Source organism: Filicampus tigris, chromosome 12, assembly GCF_054856515.1.
Source record: "Filicampus tigris isolate MCC_2025a chromosome 12, RoL_Ftig_1.0, whole genome shotgun sequence".
NCBI classification, from domain to species: Eukaryota; Metazoa; Chordata; class Actinopteri; order Syngnathiformes; family Syngnathidae; genus Filicampus; species Filicampus tigris.
Genome location: NC_141228.1, coordinates 19182161 through 19198700, shown reverse-complemented (window position 1 = coordinate 19198700; position 16540 = coordinate 19182161). Strand labels below are relative to the sequence as shown.

The following is a 16540-nucleotide window of genomic DNA, read 5'->3' as shown; positions in this document are numbered from 1 at the left end:
TTGATGTGTTTTAATTGCATGAAGAATTACTGCAATGTTCTTGTTCTAACCCAGGCAGATATTGATTGATTGGTTTAACATTTTGTGACATTAGAGCCAAAATAGCAATGAAATGTTTGATTTTTTTTTGTTTTGTTTTTTGTTTTGAGATCAGCACTGTCCAAATCATTTGTAAAAGGGTCTTTTACGTTGTCCCAAATGGGTAAATAACTTTTGTAATGCCTCCCCAAAATTGTAGTTCATAGCGCTGTTTGAATGACTTTAATTAGTGTCAAAATATAACGGCTACCGCAAATTGTTCCACTAATCCTCTGTGTGGTTGGAATTCATGATCTTATAGCTCTTGGCTGTGCCGGTTTTACAGAATGAAGTGACTGGTAAGTATACCTTTGTTTACCGATGTACAGTTTACTGTGCGTATTGGTTCATTAGGACTAGCAGGTTTTGATTTGGTGAGCAAGTTCATTTCCTGATTGATGATAAATGCTTTTATTGTGAAAACACACCCTGGAAGTCGACATTTCCCTTTTTTCTGTGAGATTGACAGGTTGAACAAATATTAACCTGGAGAGAGGGAGAGAGAGAGAGAGAGAGAGAGAGAGAGGGGTGTCGCGTCGCGTCCCCAAGCTGCTTCCGGCGTGGGGCTCCACTCTCCATAGGCTCCACGCCGGGTGGACAGCAACATGCAGCGCATATGCTCCAAAGGGGCTTTCCTCACCCTGTGCTTGGCTCCTGCAGTGAGTACATTCCAAACTTCTTTTTCTTTGAACGTCTTTTGCTTTCTTTTTTGATGTAATTGCTCCTCTTATTGACTTGTGGCGTAAGCCTCCGATCAGAATGAGAACATACCTGACGGAGCTCATTCAGGCGCTTTTAAAGGGAGTGAAAGTTAACTCATTTACTGCCTGGTATTTTCAGACCCTCTTTTACCCTAATGTTTGAAAAAGGGGGAAAAAAATTGGGAAAAAAAATCTGAATAGGTTGCTGGGATTGAATGGCTGGACTGTGAAAAGACAAGTAGATTGATCCATGGCAGTGATTGAGTTAAATGCCGTCTGACAGGTCATTTTCGAGCTGAATGATGATGTGTTTTGAATGGTGGACATAAATATTTATTGAAAAAGACGCAGGTAAAGATTATGAGCTACGGAAGTGTCAGGGTTATTCAGTTGATTTGATGAATTAATACAATGAACTTTACGCTTGTCCACTTAAGGTTCTTATAATTTCAATCGTATGTTTATATATTGTATTCGATGCACTGAGAATTGCCAAACATACCTTTTGGAATTACAGCCATAAAGTTAAACCAATATCAATTGTGCACAATTTTGAATCTAAAGTTGATTTATTTTTATTTTTTTTTGGGTTGATTTTTATTTACTTCACCGGGAAGGAAATAGGAGTCCAGAACATTTTGCGAGGGACTCTCCCAACCCACTGAAGATATTTCCTTTCCCCTTGGTCAATTATGCACTAGTAGACAAATGCTCATCCCTAATGTACATAATTATTGAGACTTTTGTCACCCAGGTTGGCAAAGCACATGATTGTCATTTCTACTGAGAACGAACCTTACTACAAACTGGAACGAGAGAGCAAACACGAAACACTCCAGAGCTGAATTTCTTTCATTGTTTGTGTTTGCCATTTAGTTTCTAGTATGCTCAATTTGTTCAGGGTTCAAGTCAAGTACTACTCTTCACTCGCATGCATGTGCACACGCTCTGACGCTCACGTCTTTAAATCCGCAGCCGTTGTTAGGCAGCCCCCAACACTCCAGGACCACTTCCGTTCATTTCCATAACCAAATAGAATTCAGAGAGGCGGACAATCGATCAGTGCGGTGATCAACGTCGCCGGAGCGAGAATGCTAACAGGGCAGCCGCTCGTCACAATGTTCCACTTCAATCTATTCCCATTCATTGCACAGAGCTGTGGAGAATTATAATCATCTGCAAAACACATAAGTACACTCAGATCCAAACAAACAAACACACACAAAAAAAAAAAAAAAACAGCCGCTGTGAAAAATGACCAGTGGATTTGCTCATTCATTTGGATGGACAATTTTGACCTTAGATGCACTGAGCGGCGGGATGACAATGACAAGTATTTGGCGTGTGCATTGAGAATTATTCATGAGACTGAGAATATTTCAGTATTTTTAGACTATTTCGGGTAGCCTAACCTTAATTGTGTGACACTGTATTCTTGGGCTGTGCAATTAATCGAAACTCAATTACAATTACGATTATTACACTCCATGATTACACAATTGGCATAATGGTAAGAAACGATTATAAATATTCATTCATGTCCAACGCACTGTTTGTTTACACAAGGAAATAATACTTGAATTTATGCATTTGCACCTTTTTGAAATATTTTTATAACACATTTTATATGTTTTGTTTGGTCCAAGGGGAACTTATATTTATTTGTCTTTATATTTCTTACATGTATTACAAGTTTCTTGTTCGGTACCAACAAAATAAATGATCATTTGAATAATCGGGATTTCAATTATTACCAAAAATAATCATGATTAATATTTATTTTAAAAATATTCAACTGTACCTGCTCTCCATACTGCACCTTTTGAATGATCTCACATCAGTGAAATAATGAAATGATCTGAATAGATGACAGTCACTCTGCAGTTTCCTCGGTGGAGACAAGTCCTGATTTCTAAGGAAAATAGAATAACTAAATGATGTACCTCACTGAGCAACACTGACCTTTTGGGGGGACATTTTACACCAACAATTTCTTTTCGCTAAGTAAATTGAGTCCAAAATCTCACTCGCCCGAGGATTTGTGTTGCTGTTAGCGAGCACCCACCTCAACTGAAAATACTGTGCGGTCGGAGTTGCACGAATAATATCTTGGTGAATGGTGTGAATATGAACTGAATAAAGGTCACATACAATAGCTGGCTTGTGGCATATGCATGTGAATCTCCCTTCTCATCCATCCATCCATCCATTTTCTTTACCCGCCGATCCCAGCTGACTTCAGGCAAAAGGCCAACACAAAATACACGCAAGACATTTTAGAACGGAATAAAAGACACTTCTCATGAGAATTTTGTTGGATTTTAGAATGCACTCGTTTTTAGCCATCTCTGGGGGCGGCCATTTTGTCACTACATGTTGTCACGACCCAATCACGGCTCAGCTTCAGAAAACAATTCAGCCGTGATTGGTCGTTACCTGAGCAGTTGTGAGGTGATTTTCAGTCGACAGAAGTGACAAAATGGCCGCCCCCAGAAATGGCGTGGATGAACTCTTATTCCACAAACGCAATATTTATCAGAATGCCTTGTTTCAACTAGTGGGCTTGCATAGAACATAGGGATGTAACGATTCACTCAAGCCCCGATTCGATTCGATTTTCAGTTCCCGATTTTCGATTCGATTCGATTTCGTAAAAATTGCTACCATGCTTGCCTCTGTGCACTAGTGTGGTTCTGCAGCCATCCACAAACGCAATACGCAATGATGTTTGGCCCAAGCACATCATTTGATCTACACATTCAAAATGTGCTTTGGAATGAAAAATCGTTTCAAGACATCATTTTCTAGATTAATTTAATCAACTCGATTTTCAAATTATCTTCGATTTTAAATCGATTTTCGATGAATCGTTACATCCCTAATAGAGCATATTCTTGAAAAAAATATGTTTGGGTTGACTTCCCCTTTCACACGAGGCCTCAACTGTGCCATAGCAAGCATTATAGGTAAAAAAATACATAGATAAAAAAAAAAGAAAAAAAGGCTATTTCGCAGTATTTCGACTTTAGTTACATGTGCGTTTCTCATCTGCACCGTGATTGTCTTGGCAAATATTTTGACAATCTCGCTGGGCATCCACAGCAATCACGCCCGTCATACTTGCCTCGACCGAGAAGAAATCGACTTAGATGCATCGTGTGACCAATGGCTTTACTATTGTTAAATCATATGAACATGTTTTAGCCTTTTTATATGTTGCAAATGGCACTTTATACCGCATGAATTGTGATTAATTACATCCCAAAGCATCTAATTAATTAGACGACTTCTTTTATTTACATCTCTCCACTAATAAATATCAATACAAATGTTAAATACCTTCTTCATCCATCTTCTCCCTGGCTCGCTAACAAGGCTTTCTAATTTGTCATCCTGTGAGACAAATGTCCTGCTGTAATCAAATACCGCATACAAGTGACGGTGAGTGTTTATTTGGCGCCACGGAAGCGTGGTCAGTGCCAGACGGCATCTCCGGCGGCTCTGACTTTGATGGAATGCAAACTTGCCCGGAAGCCAAAACAATCTTGGGCCTCCTCGGGGACAAACACCTTGAAGGAATTAAGCAAACAAAGACTTTTCAAGAGAAGTCACGTTGAGATTTTTTTTTTCCAAAGCGTAGCGAAGCGAACGCGTTTTTCCCAACGAATTTGCACGTTCCTTGCCGTTGATTCCCTTTGCGACGTCTGCAGGCGCTCACAAGCCTGCATCCCGAATGCGAGTTCATCTTCCAGCTGGAGAAAGACGAGCTCCGCTGCCTGCGCTCGATCGCCGAGCGGGGGAACGCCAGCGCGCAAGGTGCGTTTTCTCTTCTCAAACAACACAATTTTGCCCACAATTTTAGAATGTTCACATCATGCTGTTCCCCCCCCCCCCCAGGTTGTCGAGCATTCTGGGACGCGGTGGTGTGCTGGCCTCACGCTGCAGTCGGCGAAACGGTCCACAATGCTTGCCCTGCCGTGTTTTCCCTCTTCCAAAACAGCACAGGTGACTTTTGGGCTGGAATATCATTGACAATCCAGCGGCGGTGTGCGCTAGGCTATAACGGCAACACTCTATTTCCGTCATGGGGTTGTTAAGAATGCGTGTCTATTCATTTATTCATGTGGCCCATTTTTTTTTTTTTTTTTTTTTTTTAAAGGAATGACTCATGTAGATTAACGCTGGCGGGTGGTCTCCGCTAATTATCCGCCATGGGAGGGTAAGCAGTGTTTTGGAAAAGTCAATGATCTGAAAAGTGCCATTAAAAGTCGGATCCCATTTGTCGAACGATGTAATGTTGTCGCACAAGGTGACCAAAGTAGGGCGTTTATCTCAGCTGATTATCGCCTGATGCTCAGCGGGACGGCGCTAATTATATTCGTGGTGCCAATTTGCATGCCGTTTGCTTATTAGTGCTGTAATCACCAAGCTCCGGCTCAGTCGTGAGGATAAATAACATGAAAGTGATTGACATATTAAACCAAGGATCGTGATAGCTCAAAATGGACAGCATTTCAATCCGCTAGATATTGATTTTTTTTTTTCTTTTTTTTTTTTCCGTATCGGACAAAATGTGACTCTTTGGCGACTAACGTTTGGGTGCGTTGGCGGTATTTTCAAAATGAATTCAGACGTAACACAAATATGTTTTGTAAATAAGAACATTTGGCCCAGTTTTGAAAAATACTTTAGAAACGGCCACCTCCAGAGCGAGGTAAGCGTCAACAGCGGCGCGCCCTGGCTTCCTGCATTCCGCTCCGCCATCACGCGCGAGAGCGATTCGCATAAACCGCCTTGCCAGCGGCCGAGCCCTGATCAATTCAAGCGCCGGTTCGTTTTCTTTCCTTTCTTCAGGGGAATCGACAAGGAGAATTAGTTAGGCAAGTCACAAATAGCTGTAAATATTGCATACCGATGCTTTAAAACAAGACAAGTTTCATCCATCCATCCATTTTCTGTGGCGTTTGTCCTCATTAGTGGAGTTGAAGCTTATCACCCCGGAGTGTTCGCCGGTCAGTCGCCGGGGTAAAAAGACAAACGAGTACTCACATTCACACCCGGGGAGAATTTGGGGTTTTCAAAGCGCATGTCGTTTGGAACGTGGGAGGAAATTGGCGCATCCAGAGAAAAAGGAGCACCTGGGCCTGCACCGAGATTCAAATGTTGCACTTCTCGACTTTGAGGAAAATACGCTTGTATGATGATTGAAATGGCCCCAAGAGAAACACATTTTTTTTCCTGACACCTTTACTATTTTGGGAGTAAATCCCATTCTTTTAAAGCGGAAGTCAACGCAAACATCTTTTGTTCAAGAATATGTTCCCAGCAGGCCCACTAGTTGAAACACGGCATTCTTACTCATTTTGCGTTTGTGGAATGTAAGTTTATAAGCGGCCATTTTGTCTTCTGTCGACTGAAAATGACATCACAGCTGCTCACAACGACCAATCACGGCTCAGATTCAGAGAACAGGTCAGCCGTGATTGGTCGGTTGTGAGCAGTTGTGATGTCATTTTCAGTCGACAGAAGACAAAATGGCCGCCACCAGAGATGGCTAAAAACGACTACATTTTGCTGTGTTTCAACTAGTGGGCCTGCTGGGAACATATTCTTGAAAAAAATATATTTACGTTGACTTCCGCTTTAAGCCACAAATTATGTTTGCTATTTAATGCCACATTCCATTTTCGCCAGGATTAAAGCAATTAATCAATAGACTGGCCATGAAGCAGCTTTGCCATCTTGATTTTTTTCTTTCTCCCCCCCCTTTTTTTTTTTTTTGCGATTATGCATATCCCTGAGTGAGAGCTTAACCTAATTAATCTTTTCCTCTTTTCCATAAGGACAAGTAAGCCGAAATTGTACCGATGGAGGTTGGTCCAGCCCCTTCCCGCCATACCACGTTGCCTGCAGTGTGGACGATGACATCCCGGAGGTGAGGGGCAGTGTTGGTGTCACGCTGAGATGAAGAGAAAACGGCTTTTTATGTTCTCTAAACAGCGATTCACGTTCATTGTTATAATTTCGCTGAATTAGTCTGCAAATCATTACAGTGCGGACGGCTAAAATTGTCAATACAAACACAGCTTTGCCTTGTACTAGCTTCACGCTAACAAACAATGCAAAATGCCATATACTGGCTAACGAATAGCATCGATCAGTCATGGTATTACATCCCCTTAAGCGACGGTTAGTTGAGTATGAACGGTGCATCAACACGTAGACATTATGGCGCTATATTCTTTATCATACTGAGTACCTGACACTGTTTTATACTGTCCCTAGTGGCCAAATCATGCACAGCAGTGAGCCGCAATGAATTATTCATGATGCACAAGCTGATCGATCCTTTACATTCCTGTTGATTGTCATCCTTTGTTTTGATGAAGCGCAGTACTGTATTAGCCGCGTCGTACGGTTACAGAAAGGACAATTAAAAGCTTTATCCACCTGTTGCCATTCACAGAATGTACAGCACATAAACTTACTGTGACATTTTTACTTACTCGGTGGTGTGCTGTGCGTTTTTTTTCGAATGTGAAATATGGGCCTCGGCTCAATAAAAGATTGGAAAACACCGGCCTAACGAGCAACCAAGAGGAGCCGTCCACAAGACATTAATGAGCCTAATGTGCACATACTTGAGCAAAGCAGGTCGTGAATCGCTTGTCATCCGTCCCATAATAGCTGAAATTATCTTGTTTCTCAAAAGGGAGCATGTGGTATAATCGTTAAAAAGAGAAGAAAAAAAAAAAAATAAGTGGGAGATAATTATGAGCAATCCACGCTAGGTGCCACGCTGTGCATTTTGTGAAGGTAATAGAGACTCACTTGATATCAAGAGTGGTTTGCGGGATCTGATTTTTTTACATGAATTAAGGAGTTTTTTTTTCACCCGATTGAATTTATCATGCCGCCTCTCGACGCCACCGTCAAATTAAAATATGCAAAAGGATTTTCAGAGTCATGCCACGTCCAGGTGCTGTAATCGTCCTTGAAATGAAGAAAGTTCTTCTTGTGTGCACAGACGGAGCAGACCTACTTTGCCACGGTGAAACTGATCTACACCATCGGCTACAGCATCTCTCTGCTGGTGCTGACTGCAGCCGTGGTCATCCTGCTGTCCTTTAGGTAAACACACACGGCGGCCTTGGGGGGGGGGGGGGGGGATCTTCGTCAACTCTTATTTGACAATGAGTTGTTTTCCAGCGTGTAATTTAGTTACAAGGGTGTTGTTTGTTGTCATATATGAAAATATTGCAACTATTAACTTATTGTGACTTCTCCTGACACTCTCAGTAACAAAGTAGTGCAGTCAGTGTTATATATATTTCAGTGGCCTGCTTTGAAAGCGGAAGTCAACCCAAAGATATTTTTTTCAAGAATATGTTCCCAGCAGGCCCGCTAGTTGAAACGCGGCATTCTGATTGATTTTGCGTTTGTGGAATATAAGCAGCAAAATGCACTCGTTTTTAGCCATCTCTGGGGGCGGCCATTTTGTCTTCTGTCGCCTGAAAATGACATCACAACCGCTCACAATGACCAATCACGGCTGACCTGTTTTCTGAATCTGAGCCGTGATTGGTCGTTGTGAGCAGTTGTGATGTCATTTTCAGTCGACAGAAGTGACAAAATGGTCGACAGAAGTGACAAACACTTATTCCACAAACGCAATATTTATCAGAATGCCCTGTTTCAACTAGTGGGCTTGCTGGGAACATATTTTTGAAAAAAAAAAAACCTGTTTTCGTTGACTTCCCCTTTAACTAAACGATGAGCACGTACATGTGTCGGAAAGAGAGTCAGTGTTACCATAGGCTCTTTCTTTGCGGATTTCACAACGAACTGTGTATATATGTATATATCTTTGTCTCTTTTTTTATATCGCAAAAACTTGACATTTGAACAGGGCTGTGTAGATTTTTTAAATCAACTGTACCTACCCATGATCAGAATTGCTAAGCATACAAATAATAGTAACAGTTTGATTAGCAAAAAGACACATGATTTAAATCATGTAAAACAATCAAACTTTTTTTTTTTTTTTTTTTCCCTCCTTCACCAGGAGGCTCCGTTGCGCCAGGAACTTCATTCACATCCAACTCTTCCTCGCGTTCATCCTGAAAGCCGCGGCTGTGTTTATCAAGGACGCCACTCTCTTCTCCAGCGATGACACCAACCACTGCACCCTCTCCACCGTAAGACACCGACTTTCATGAGCCGCTCCTTCGAGCACGGCTCACACGGACTAACTCCACGCCCGTTTGCGCTCTCCGTCCCTCTGCTCTTCCCAGTTTGCCTGCAAGGCCGCCGTGGTCTTTTGTCACTATTGCGTCATGGCCAATTTCTTCTGGCTCCTGGTGGAGGCGCTCTACCTCACCTCCCTGCTGCTCTCGTCCTTGTACCGCAGACGCCGGTGCCTGTGGGGGTTCAGCCTGCTGGGATGGGGTGAGACGCTCCAATTGATGTGGATTCCATCGCCTGTTTGGCATTCTGCAGAGATGGCAAATGTATACTCACACTGTATATTTGACGCATTCACTGCCAGACATTTTCAGGACCCTCTTTTACCCTAAGCTTTGAAAAATTCGGAAAAAAAAAAAAATACAAATAAGTTCCTGGGATAGGAATGGCCGGACTGTGGAAAGACAAATAAATCCGTCAATGGCAGTGAATGAATTAAAAAAAGACTACTGGTAAAAGCAGTACTAATTCGATTTATTTATTTCTATTTATTTTGAGAATGTATACAAATATGATGACTTAGAAGAGTATAATATAGGGGCTTACGAATAGAAATAAATCAACGTAATCATGACTAATGATTGAGGAAACAGCGGCGTCGTACCAAAATTTGCTCCCCATTTTTTTTTATCATCATGAAGAGCCCCCACCAACGTTTGTCAACTTGCTGACTGACTTTTTCCAACTGAAACATATCACAAACGAAAAATAAAACGAGCACCGTTAACATTAAGTTATCTACTAACTGGGGAGGGCCCCTCTGTCCCTTTGTCCCGATGGCCCCCAAAATGCTTGAAGCCCCCAGAGAGTATTCACATTTTTTTTTCTCCCCCAGATTGACGCTAAAATGTTCCCCACCCCCAATCTAGAATATGTTCTATGCAGGCCCACTAGCCGAAACACGGCATTCTGATTTATATTTCATTAGTGGAAATTGAGTTCAATCCACCCGTTTTTGTCCATCTCAGGGGGCGGCCATTTTGCCACTTGCCGCCCCCTGAGATGGCTAAAAACGGTGTGATTTTGCTGCTTCAACTCATATTCCACAAAACACAGTATTAATCAGAATGCCATGACTAGTGAAGGTGCATAGAACATATTGCGAAGAATTGGGGGGGGGTTGACTTCCCCTTTAAGAGTAAGACACGAGATAAATACATTGAAAAGTTGAGATTTCGCTTTACCTCAGTGTGATCAGGAAAGGAGATTACTTCCAGCGGAGACCGGCGAGGAAAAGAGAGCATTTCGTGATTTTGTAAGGATTAGGCCGAGATAAGACATGAAGGCTCTGGTGTGAATTTAAAGGGCATCAAAGATGGTGAAAATCTCATAGCGGTCTTAAAAATGAGCCCAATTACGTTGGACAAAAGAAGGTTTTTCTTTCCTCGGTCCAATGAATGTCCAGAAGGCAAGACATTGACATCATTCTAAATGTCCCATTGATTTTTTTTTTTTTTTTTTTTTTTTTGACTCAAGCGATCAATAGCACTATTAGGGCTGTTAAAAAAAATCTATTATGAGTGTGTGTCAAACTGTTTCATTGTCTATTTTTGTTGCTATAGATTGTCTCACCAAGTTTTTTATTTTTTTATTTTTTCTCCACAGGGGTTCCTGTGTTCTTCATCGTACTGTGGATTGGATCCAGGGTGTATTTTGAAGACACAGAGTTTGTATCTTCTCCTTTTTAATGTCAAGCATAATCTCACAATCCAATCATGAAGAAATCAAAATCTTAGTGCAGTAGAGAGATTTAATTGACCTTTCAAACAAGCGCGTCGTCCTCTGAAACCCGATTACTGCTCTACACTTGAAGTGCTCAACCGAAAATGTTATCGAAGTTTGTTGCCTTGAAATTCTCACTTCACCCACTTTTTTATGGCGCAGTTGGGTCCTGAAGTCATAAATAGTATTATTTTTTACCACAGCTTTACTGATAACCCGGTAACCCATTTCTTGGTACCTCCTAACTCAGCAGTATAAATAGTTTTCACCCCTTATTGAATCCAAATCATGGCCCAACGTGCTGGGTCAAATCCTCAACCCAATGTGCTGGGTATGAACAATCCAGCATTGGCTCGGTCTGTTTTGAACACAGCGCCGGGTTGGCTGTTTCACCCACTTTGGGTTACTTTTAAAGTGGAAGTCATCCCAAACATTTATATCCAACACACGATCTTTTTTACACAAGGAAATCATACTCGAATTTATACATATACCTTTTTTTCATTTTTTTATTTAAAGCGGAAACCCAAAGATATTTTTTTCAATAATCTGTTCCCAGCAGGCCCACTAGTTGAAACACAGCATTCTGGTTAATTTTGCGTTTGTGGAATATAAGTTAAGCAGCAAAATGCACTCGTTTTTAGCCATCTCCGGGGGCGGCCATTTTGTCTTCCGTCGCCTGAAAATGACATCACAACTGCTCACAACGACCAATCACGGCTGACCTGTTTTCTGAATCTGAGCCGTGATTGGTCGTTGTGAGCAGTTGTGACGTCATTTTCAGTCGGCAGAAGTGACAAAATGGCCGCCCCAGGAGACGGCTAAAAACGAGTGGATTAATTTATTCCACAAAGGCAATATTTATCAGAATGCCCTGTTTCAACTAGTGGGCTCGCATAGAACATATTCTTGAAAAAAAAAATGTTTGCGTTCCCCTTCTGAGAATCTTGTCTGTCAAGGTTACGTCTCTAAATGTCCCCCCGCAATCTCCCTACATACAGATGCTGGGACATCAATGAGGACTCGCTCTATTGGTGGATCATCAAAGGCCCGATTGTGGTGTCCATTGTGGTAACTATCGCTCATTGTTTCACACCTGCACTCGAGGCTACTGCTCGTTACGCACGGCACACCTCCCAGATTGTCATGCAGATGATTTGTTTGTCTTTGTCTTCCGCCGCCGATCAAGCGTCACAAGCACGTTTTGATGAAGCGTCTTTTGTGCGCGCCAGATGCGTCCGTCCAATTCCGTTATATGCTCCGCTGCATATATTGTTGCCGCCGCGTGCAATAAAGGCCACCCACCTCATCCTCCTTCTTTCAGGTCAATTTCATACTCTTCGTCAACATCGTCCGAATTCTGATCCAGAAGCTGAGCCCCCGTCTGATCCAATTCAATAACTCCTCACAGTACAGGTGATTCCTTTTTCCGCTATTTTTCTTCTTTAACGTTCCGCCGTCAGTGCTCACGGGAGATGGAAGTGCACTCATCCAGAAATCAACTTGCTGAACGTCTCCTGCAAGTTATGCCACGAATGTTGCAGAACGGTTAGCAGTGAGGCCACAGGGTTGATTTCCTGTACAGCAATGATTCCCCGACCACAAATAATATATTGTTGTTCATCTAGAAGGACCAGATTTCGCAGAAAAAGCCAGACGCTCCCACGGCCAAACCCTTTTCAAAATCTGTCATTTTCTGCGACCAACTCTACTGCCCCATATATGTTTGATCTATCATTTTTTAGGGCTGTCAAAGTTAAAGCATTAACTATGGAGATTAATTTAAATTTCATAATGCACAAAAAAAATAAAAAATTAACTCAGTTAACTCAGTTGTATGTACTTCCTGTGGCAGCTGACCTCTGCTCACTTTGCAACCAAACTTAGAGGAAAGTCAGTGGCGCAAAGACCCTACTTTTACAGAGTTTTACTTTAAAAAGTTGCTGTTGGAATCCCAAATAATTTGCGCACTATGCAAATCCAATTTCAAATACCATATTAGCTGTACGTCTTGGGTGTATCGTTCAACGGTTGCATTTCACAGAAAAAGAATCTTATTCAAGGATCAAAGAAAGCTATTAAAAGAGTCTTTGAATAGAAATACTGTATACCGGTACTTAAAAAAAATTCACATGAATTCCAAGATTTTACTCAAGTAAAAAAAAAAAATGTAATCGTAAAATACGATTAATCGCGATCGATTATGGATTAATTAGTTAAACAATTTTAATCGCTTGACAGTACTAATAATTTTACATAAGCATGCAGAAGTACGAATGCGTTGACGGAACGATCCGTGTATATGCACGCAGGACAATAAAAGAGGACAAAATGAGTGCAAAGCTAAATAAGTCATCTTTCATTCAACGCAGTCATTGTGCAATGCGCGTTGATTGCAAGGGAAGAATATCTTTTCAACCGTCAAAGCTGCAATTGGGCCGGCGACGCATCACAATTTGGCAGCTGTTCAATCTAGCCATTCGTAAAACGGACGTGCCAACATTTTCATTTCGATTGAAACCGCGCAAATTGGGCGCAAAACGGTTGATGCGTCACGCGGCGGGCCGTGATGAATTCATTGCCTCGCTCGCCGCTTCGCGAGAGGCTTTGTGGGAATACCTAATTGAAATGAGCCGGTAGATTAGTGGAAAGTGTTTGGGCACATAGTGTACGTGTTGGGGGAGAAAAAAAAAAAATCAATTAAAAAGCATGTACCGGTGTACGCTGAGTAGTCTGTCGGCGGCTAAATTGACCACACACAACTTCATTTCCTCTGCGCTCTTGTTCTATTACCGTCATAAGCATACGCAGAGTGGTACATGTCATAATAGGCAGACAGTGTTCCTGTAATGGAAATTTATCAGAGCAGCGTGCTACTTGTGATCACCTAACAACATCTTTTTTTTTTTTTTTTGTGGCTAAGTGAAGCAACATGTGACTTATTGTCCGAGGTTTGTATTGTACTTTCGACAAGGCAGCTCATGTTTAGTTATAAATGATGTAATTAATATCTACTTTCCAAAACGTACGGTAATAACATCATTCAATAGAAGCTACAAAATCAAACAGTTGGCTGTGTGTTTGTTGCAATTACATACGGTGTAATTGACTTTAGAACTCTTCTCATCCTGCGTTGCATTTGTTTGTGCCACCAGACGCCTGACCAAGTCCACCCTGCTACTCATCCCTTTGTTTGGCACCCACTACATTTTCTTCAATTTCCTGCCTGACTACTTTAACGTAAACCTGCGCCTCTGCGTTGAGCTCTGCATCGGATCTTTCCAGGTAGCTGCAGCTGCCTGTGTACCGCCGTGATTGGTCGTTGTGAGCAGTTGTGGTCTCATTTTCAGTCGACAGAAGCGACAAAATGGCCGCCCCCCAAAAACGAGTGGATTAATAACTCTTATTCCACAAACGCAATATTTGTCAGAATGCCTCGTTTCAACTAGTGGGCTTGCTTACATTTGACTGTTATTTGCTCATTTTTGGAGGTATGGAATGTTTGAATGCAATTCTCATTGTCGTGTGCTGTAATGGCTTAATATGTAAAAAAAAAAATAAACTAAATTCTTGGTAATAATCTGGAAAAAAAAAAAAAAATCAGATTTTGTAAGAGTCTGGCCGATTAAATTGGCAGGCCGATTAATCGGTCAGGCTCCAATTAATGGAATAACTGTCCACCAATTTAACTCATTCACTGCCATTGATGTACTTATTTGTCTTCTCAGAGTCCAGCCATTCAATCCTAGGAATTTATTTATATATATTTTTTTAAATGTTAACGTTAAGGTAAAGGAGGGTTGTGAAATGTCTGGCAGTGAATTAGTTAAAAATCCCTAAGTGAGGACTGTGTATTAGATGTGAAATTTTTATTTTATTTTCTTGATGAAAAAGGTCATTTGGTGGAAAAAAAATACCTGTTGCGGGAAACCAACCATCCTAATAGATCTGGTTAGTGACTGTGTTGTAAGTGCAATGTTCATTAGCAGATTCCAATTCAATAAATTACTCTTCCGTAGGATACATCTCCCTGGAGGAAAATGAATAATGTATGACTTTATTAGTTGGCGGGGCCAGAGATGGCTCTTGAAGCTAAATGCAGGGTGTTTTCATTTGTAAGCATCGGATGCTCGATTGGCGGCTCACAAGGCAATCAACTTCCTCTCACCTTCCTGTCTGTGGATGAGGCGAGGAAGTGGGACTATGAGGGTAATAGTGCATCATCAGATCGAGCAGGTGTTCTGTTTGGCAAAAGGTCAAATTTGCGCGTTTGGCATGTTTCAACCGATACTTTTACAGTCAACGTTATTGACTTTAACATGCCTACTATCTTCGGTATTTATACCTCTCAATTTGTAGAATTTTTTTAAATGGGACTGTAAGTGAAGCTGATGTCTTTAACCCATTAAGGCCTAAAGCGCCTTTCTCAACAGCTCCCCAAAACCGTCGGTCGCCTTTGGAAAACCTGAAGTTCTCCCAGAAATTCAACACTTACAAAATGATTAATATCTCAGCCCCTGTAGCAGACAGAAACATAATTCCAAAAGAATTAAAGAGCTTAGACATGTGGCTTTCACACACGCAGAATTTATTGTTATTTATTATATAACGTGTCAGTGCAGAAGAAGCACTATTTTAATTTTTTTTTTAAATCGAGTGGTAATTACCATCCTGTATTCTGTTACAAAGACGTCAATATCGTCATTGTCTACAAACCATATCATATCACGTCTGACTGGTTCCACCGGTCGTGCACGTCGTCTATATATCTCTGCCGTTACTTAATTTAATTAGAGCTTCCGGCGATCGACGGCGTCCGCCGTTAGCCTACCTACGGCTCGAAAAAAAATTCACGACATCCTCCGCCGTCTCGCGACACCGTCACGTGTTTATTCTGATGCATTAAATTGGCTAAGAGACGGAAAATTGGATTAAAAAAGGACAGTGACGTATTCGCTCTGCCGGTTTCAAAGGTAGAAAGACGCAACAGCGCTCCCGCCTCTAGTGGTAGAAACGCGGTTATGCGCTCCCGGGCTGAATGGGTTAATTACATATTATGCACTTCAACAGGTGTTCCATACGTAATGGGGATATTGTAATTCATCAGTACAGTCCGTCACGCTCTTACATGACAGTGGTGTGGAAATGAGCGACTCAGACATGTTCAGAAACAGTCAGATAAAAACATTACTCTGTATAATTTCTCGCCTTTACCTGCACTCAAAAGTACATTTGAAGGTGTTCTAAGCTGATTGACGTTGAAAACCTGCTTCTCTTTCAGGGCCTGCTTGTGGCAATCCTCTACTGCTTCCTCAATCAAGAGGTGAGTGAGTGCGCGCCACACGCAAAACACACCAAGCTTATCACCATTTAACGCGAGGCCGGCGCTCGGCACGCCTGGGGCGCGACAAAGCCTGCGCTTGATTCCGAAGACGCCACGAGTTGTAGCCCACCTGCAGGAGTGCAAGTTGTACTACAGGCACATGCGTGCGTGTGCATGCGTGTGTTACAGGTGCAAAAAGAGGTGCACATGCAGTGGATCAGGTGGCAAGAGAGGAGCCGTGGTGTGGTGTCCCCCGTGGCAAAGGGCAGCATGATGGACACACCCTTCTAGATGTCACACACACACACACACACACACACACACATACATATATATATATATATATATATATATATATATATATATATATATATGTACAGCTACCTGTGTATGTTGTTCAGTCGTACTGCTTCATAGCAATATAAACGTTATTACCATACAGTATTTTGTGTAACATAATTTGTGAGGATGA

General features: G+C 41.7%; 1 protein-coding gene across 1 annotated transcript; it reads left to right on the top strand.

Moving 5' to 3' along the window:
- The first annotated feature begins 149 nt into the window (after positions 1-149).
- ghrhrl (growth hormone releasing hormone receptor, like) lies at positions 150-16491 on the top strand. The gene is made up of 13 exons (XM_086047445.1): positions 150-737; positions 4490-4595; positions 4677-4784; positions 6623-6714; positions 7807-7910; positions 8845-8977; positions 9074-9227; positions 10629-10689; positions 11747-11816; positions 12070-12161; positions 13901-14030; positions 16027-16068; positions 16258-16491. The coding sequence occupies exons 1-13, from the start codon at positions 684-686 to the stop codon at positions 16357-16359; spliced, it is 1248 nt and encodes a 415-aa protein (XP_085903571.1). The 5' UTR covers positions 150-683; the 3' UTR covers positions 16360-16491.
- The last annotated feature ends 49 nt before the right edge of the window (positions 16492-16540 follow it).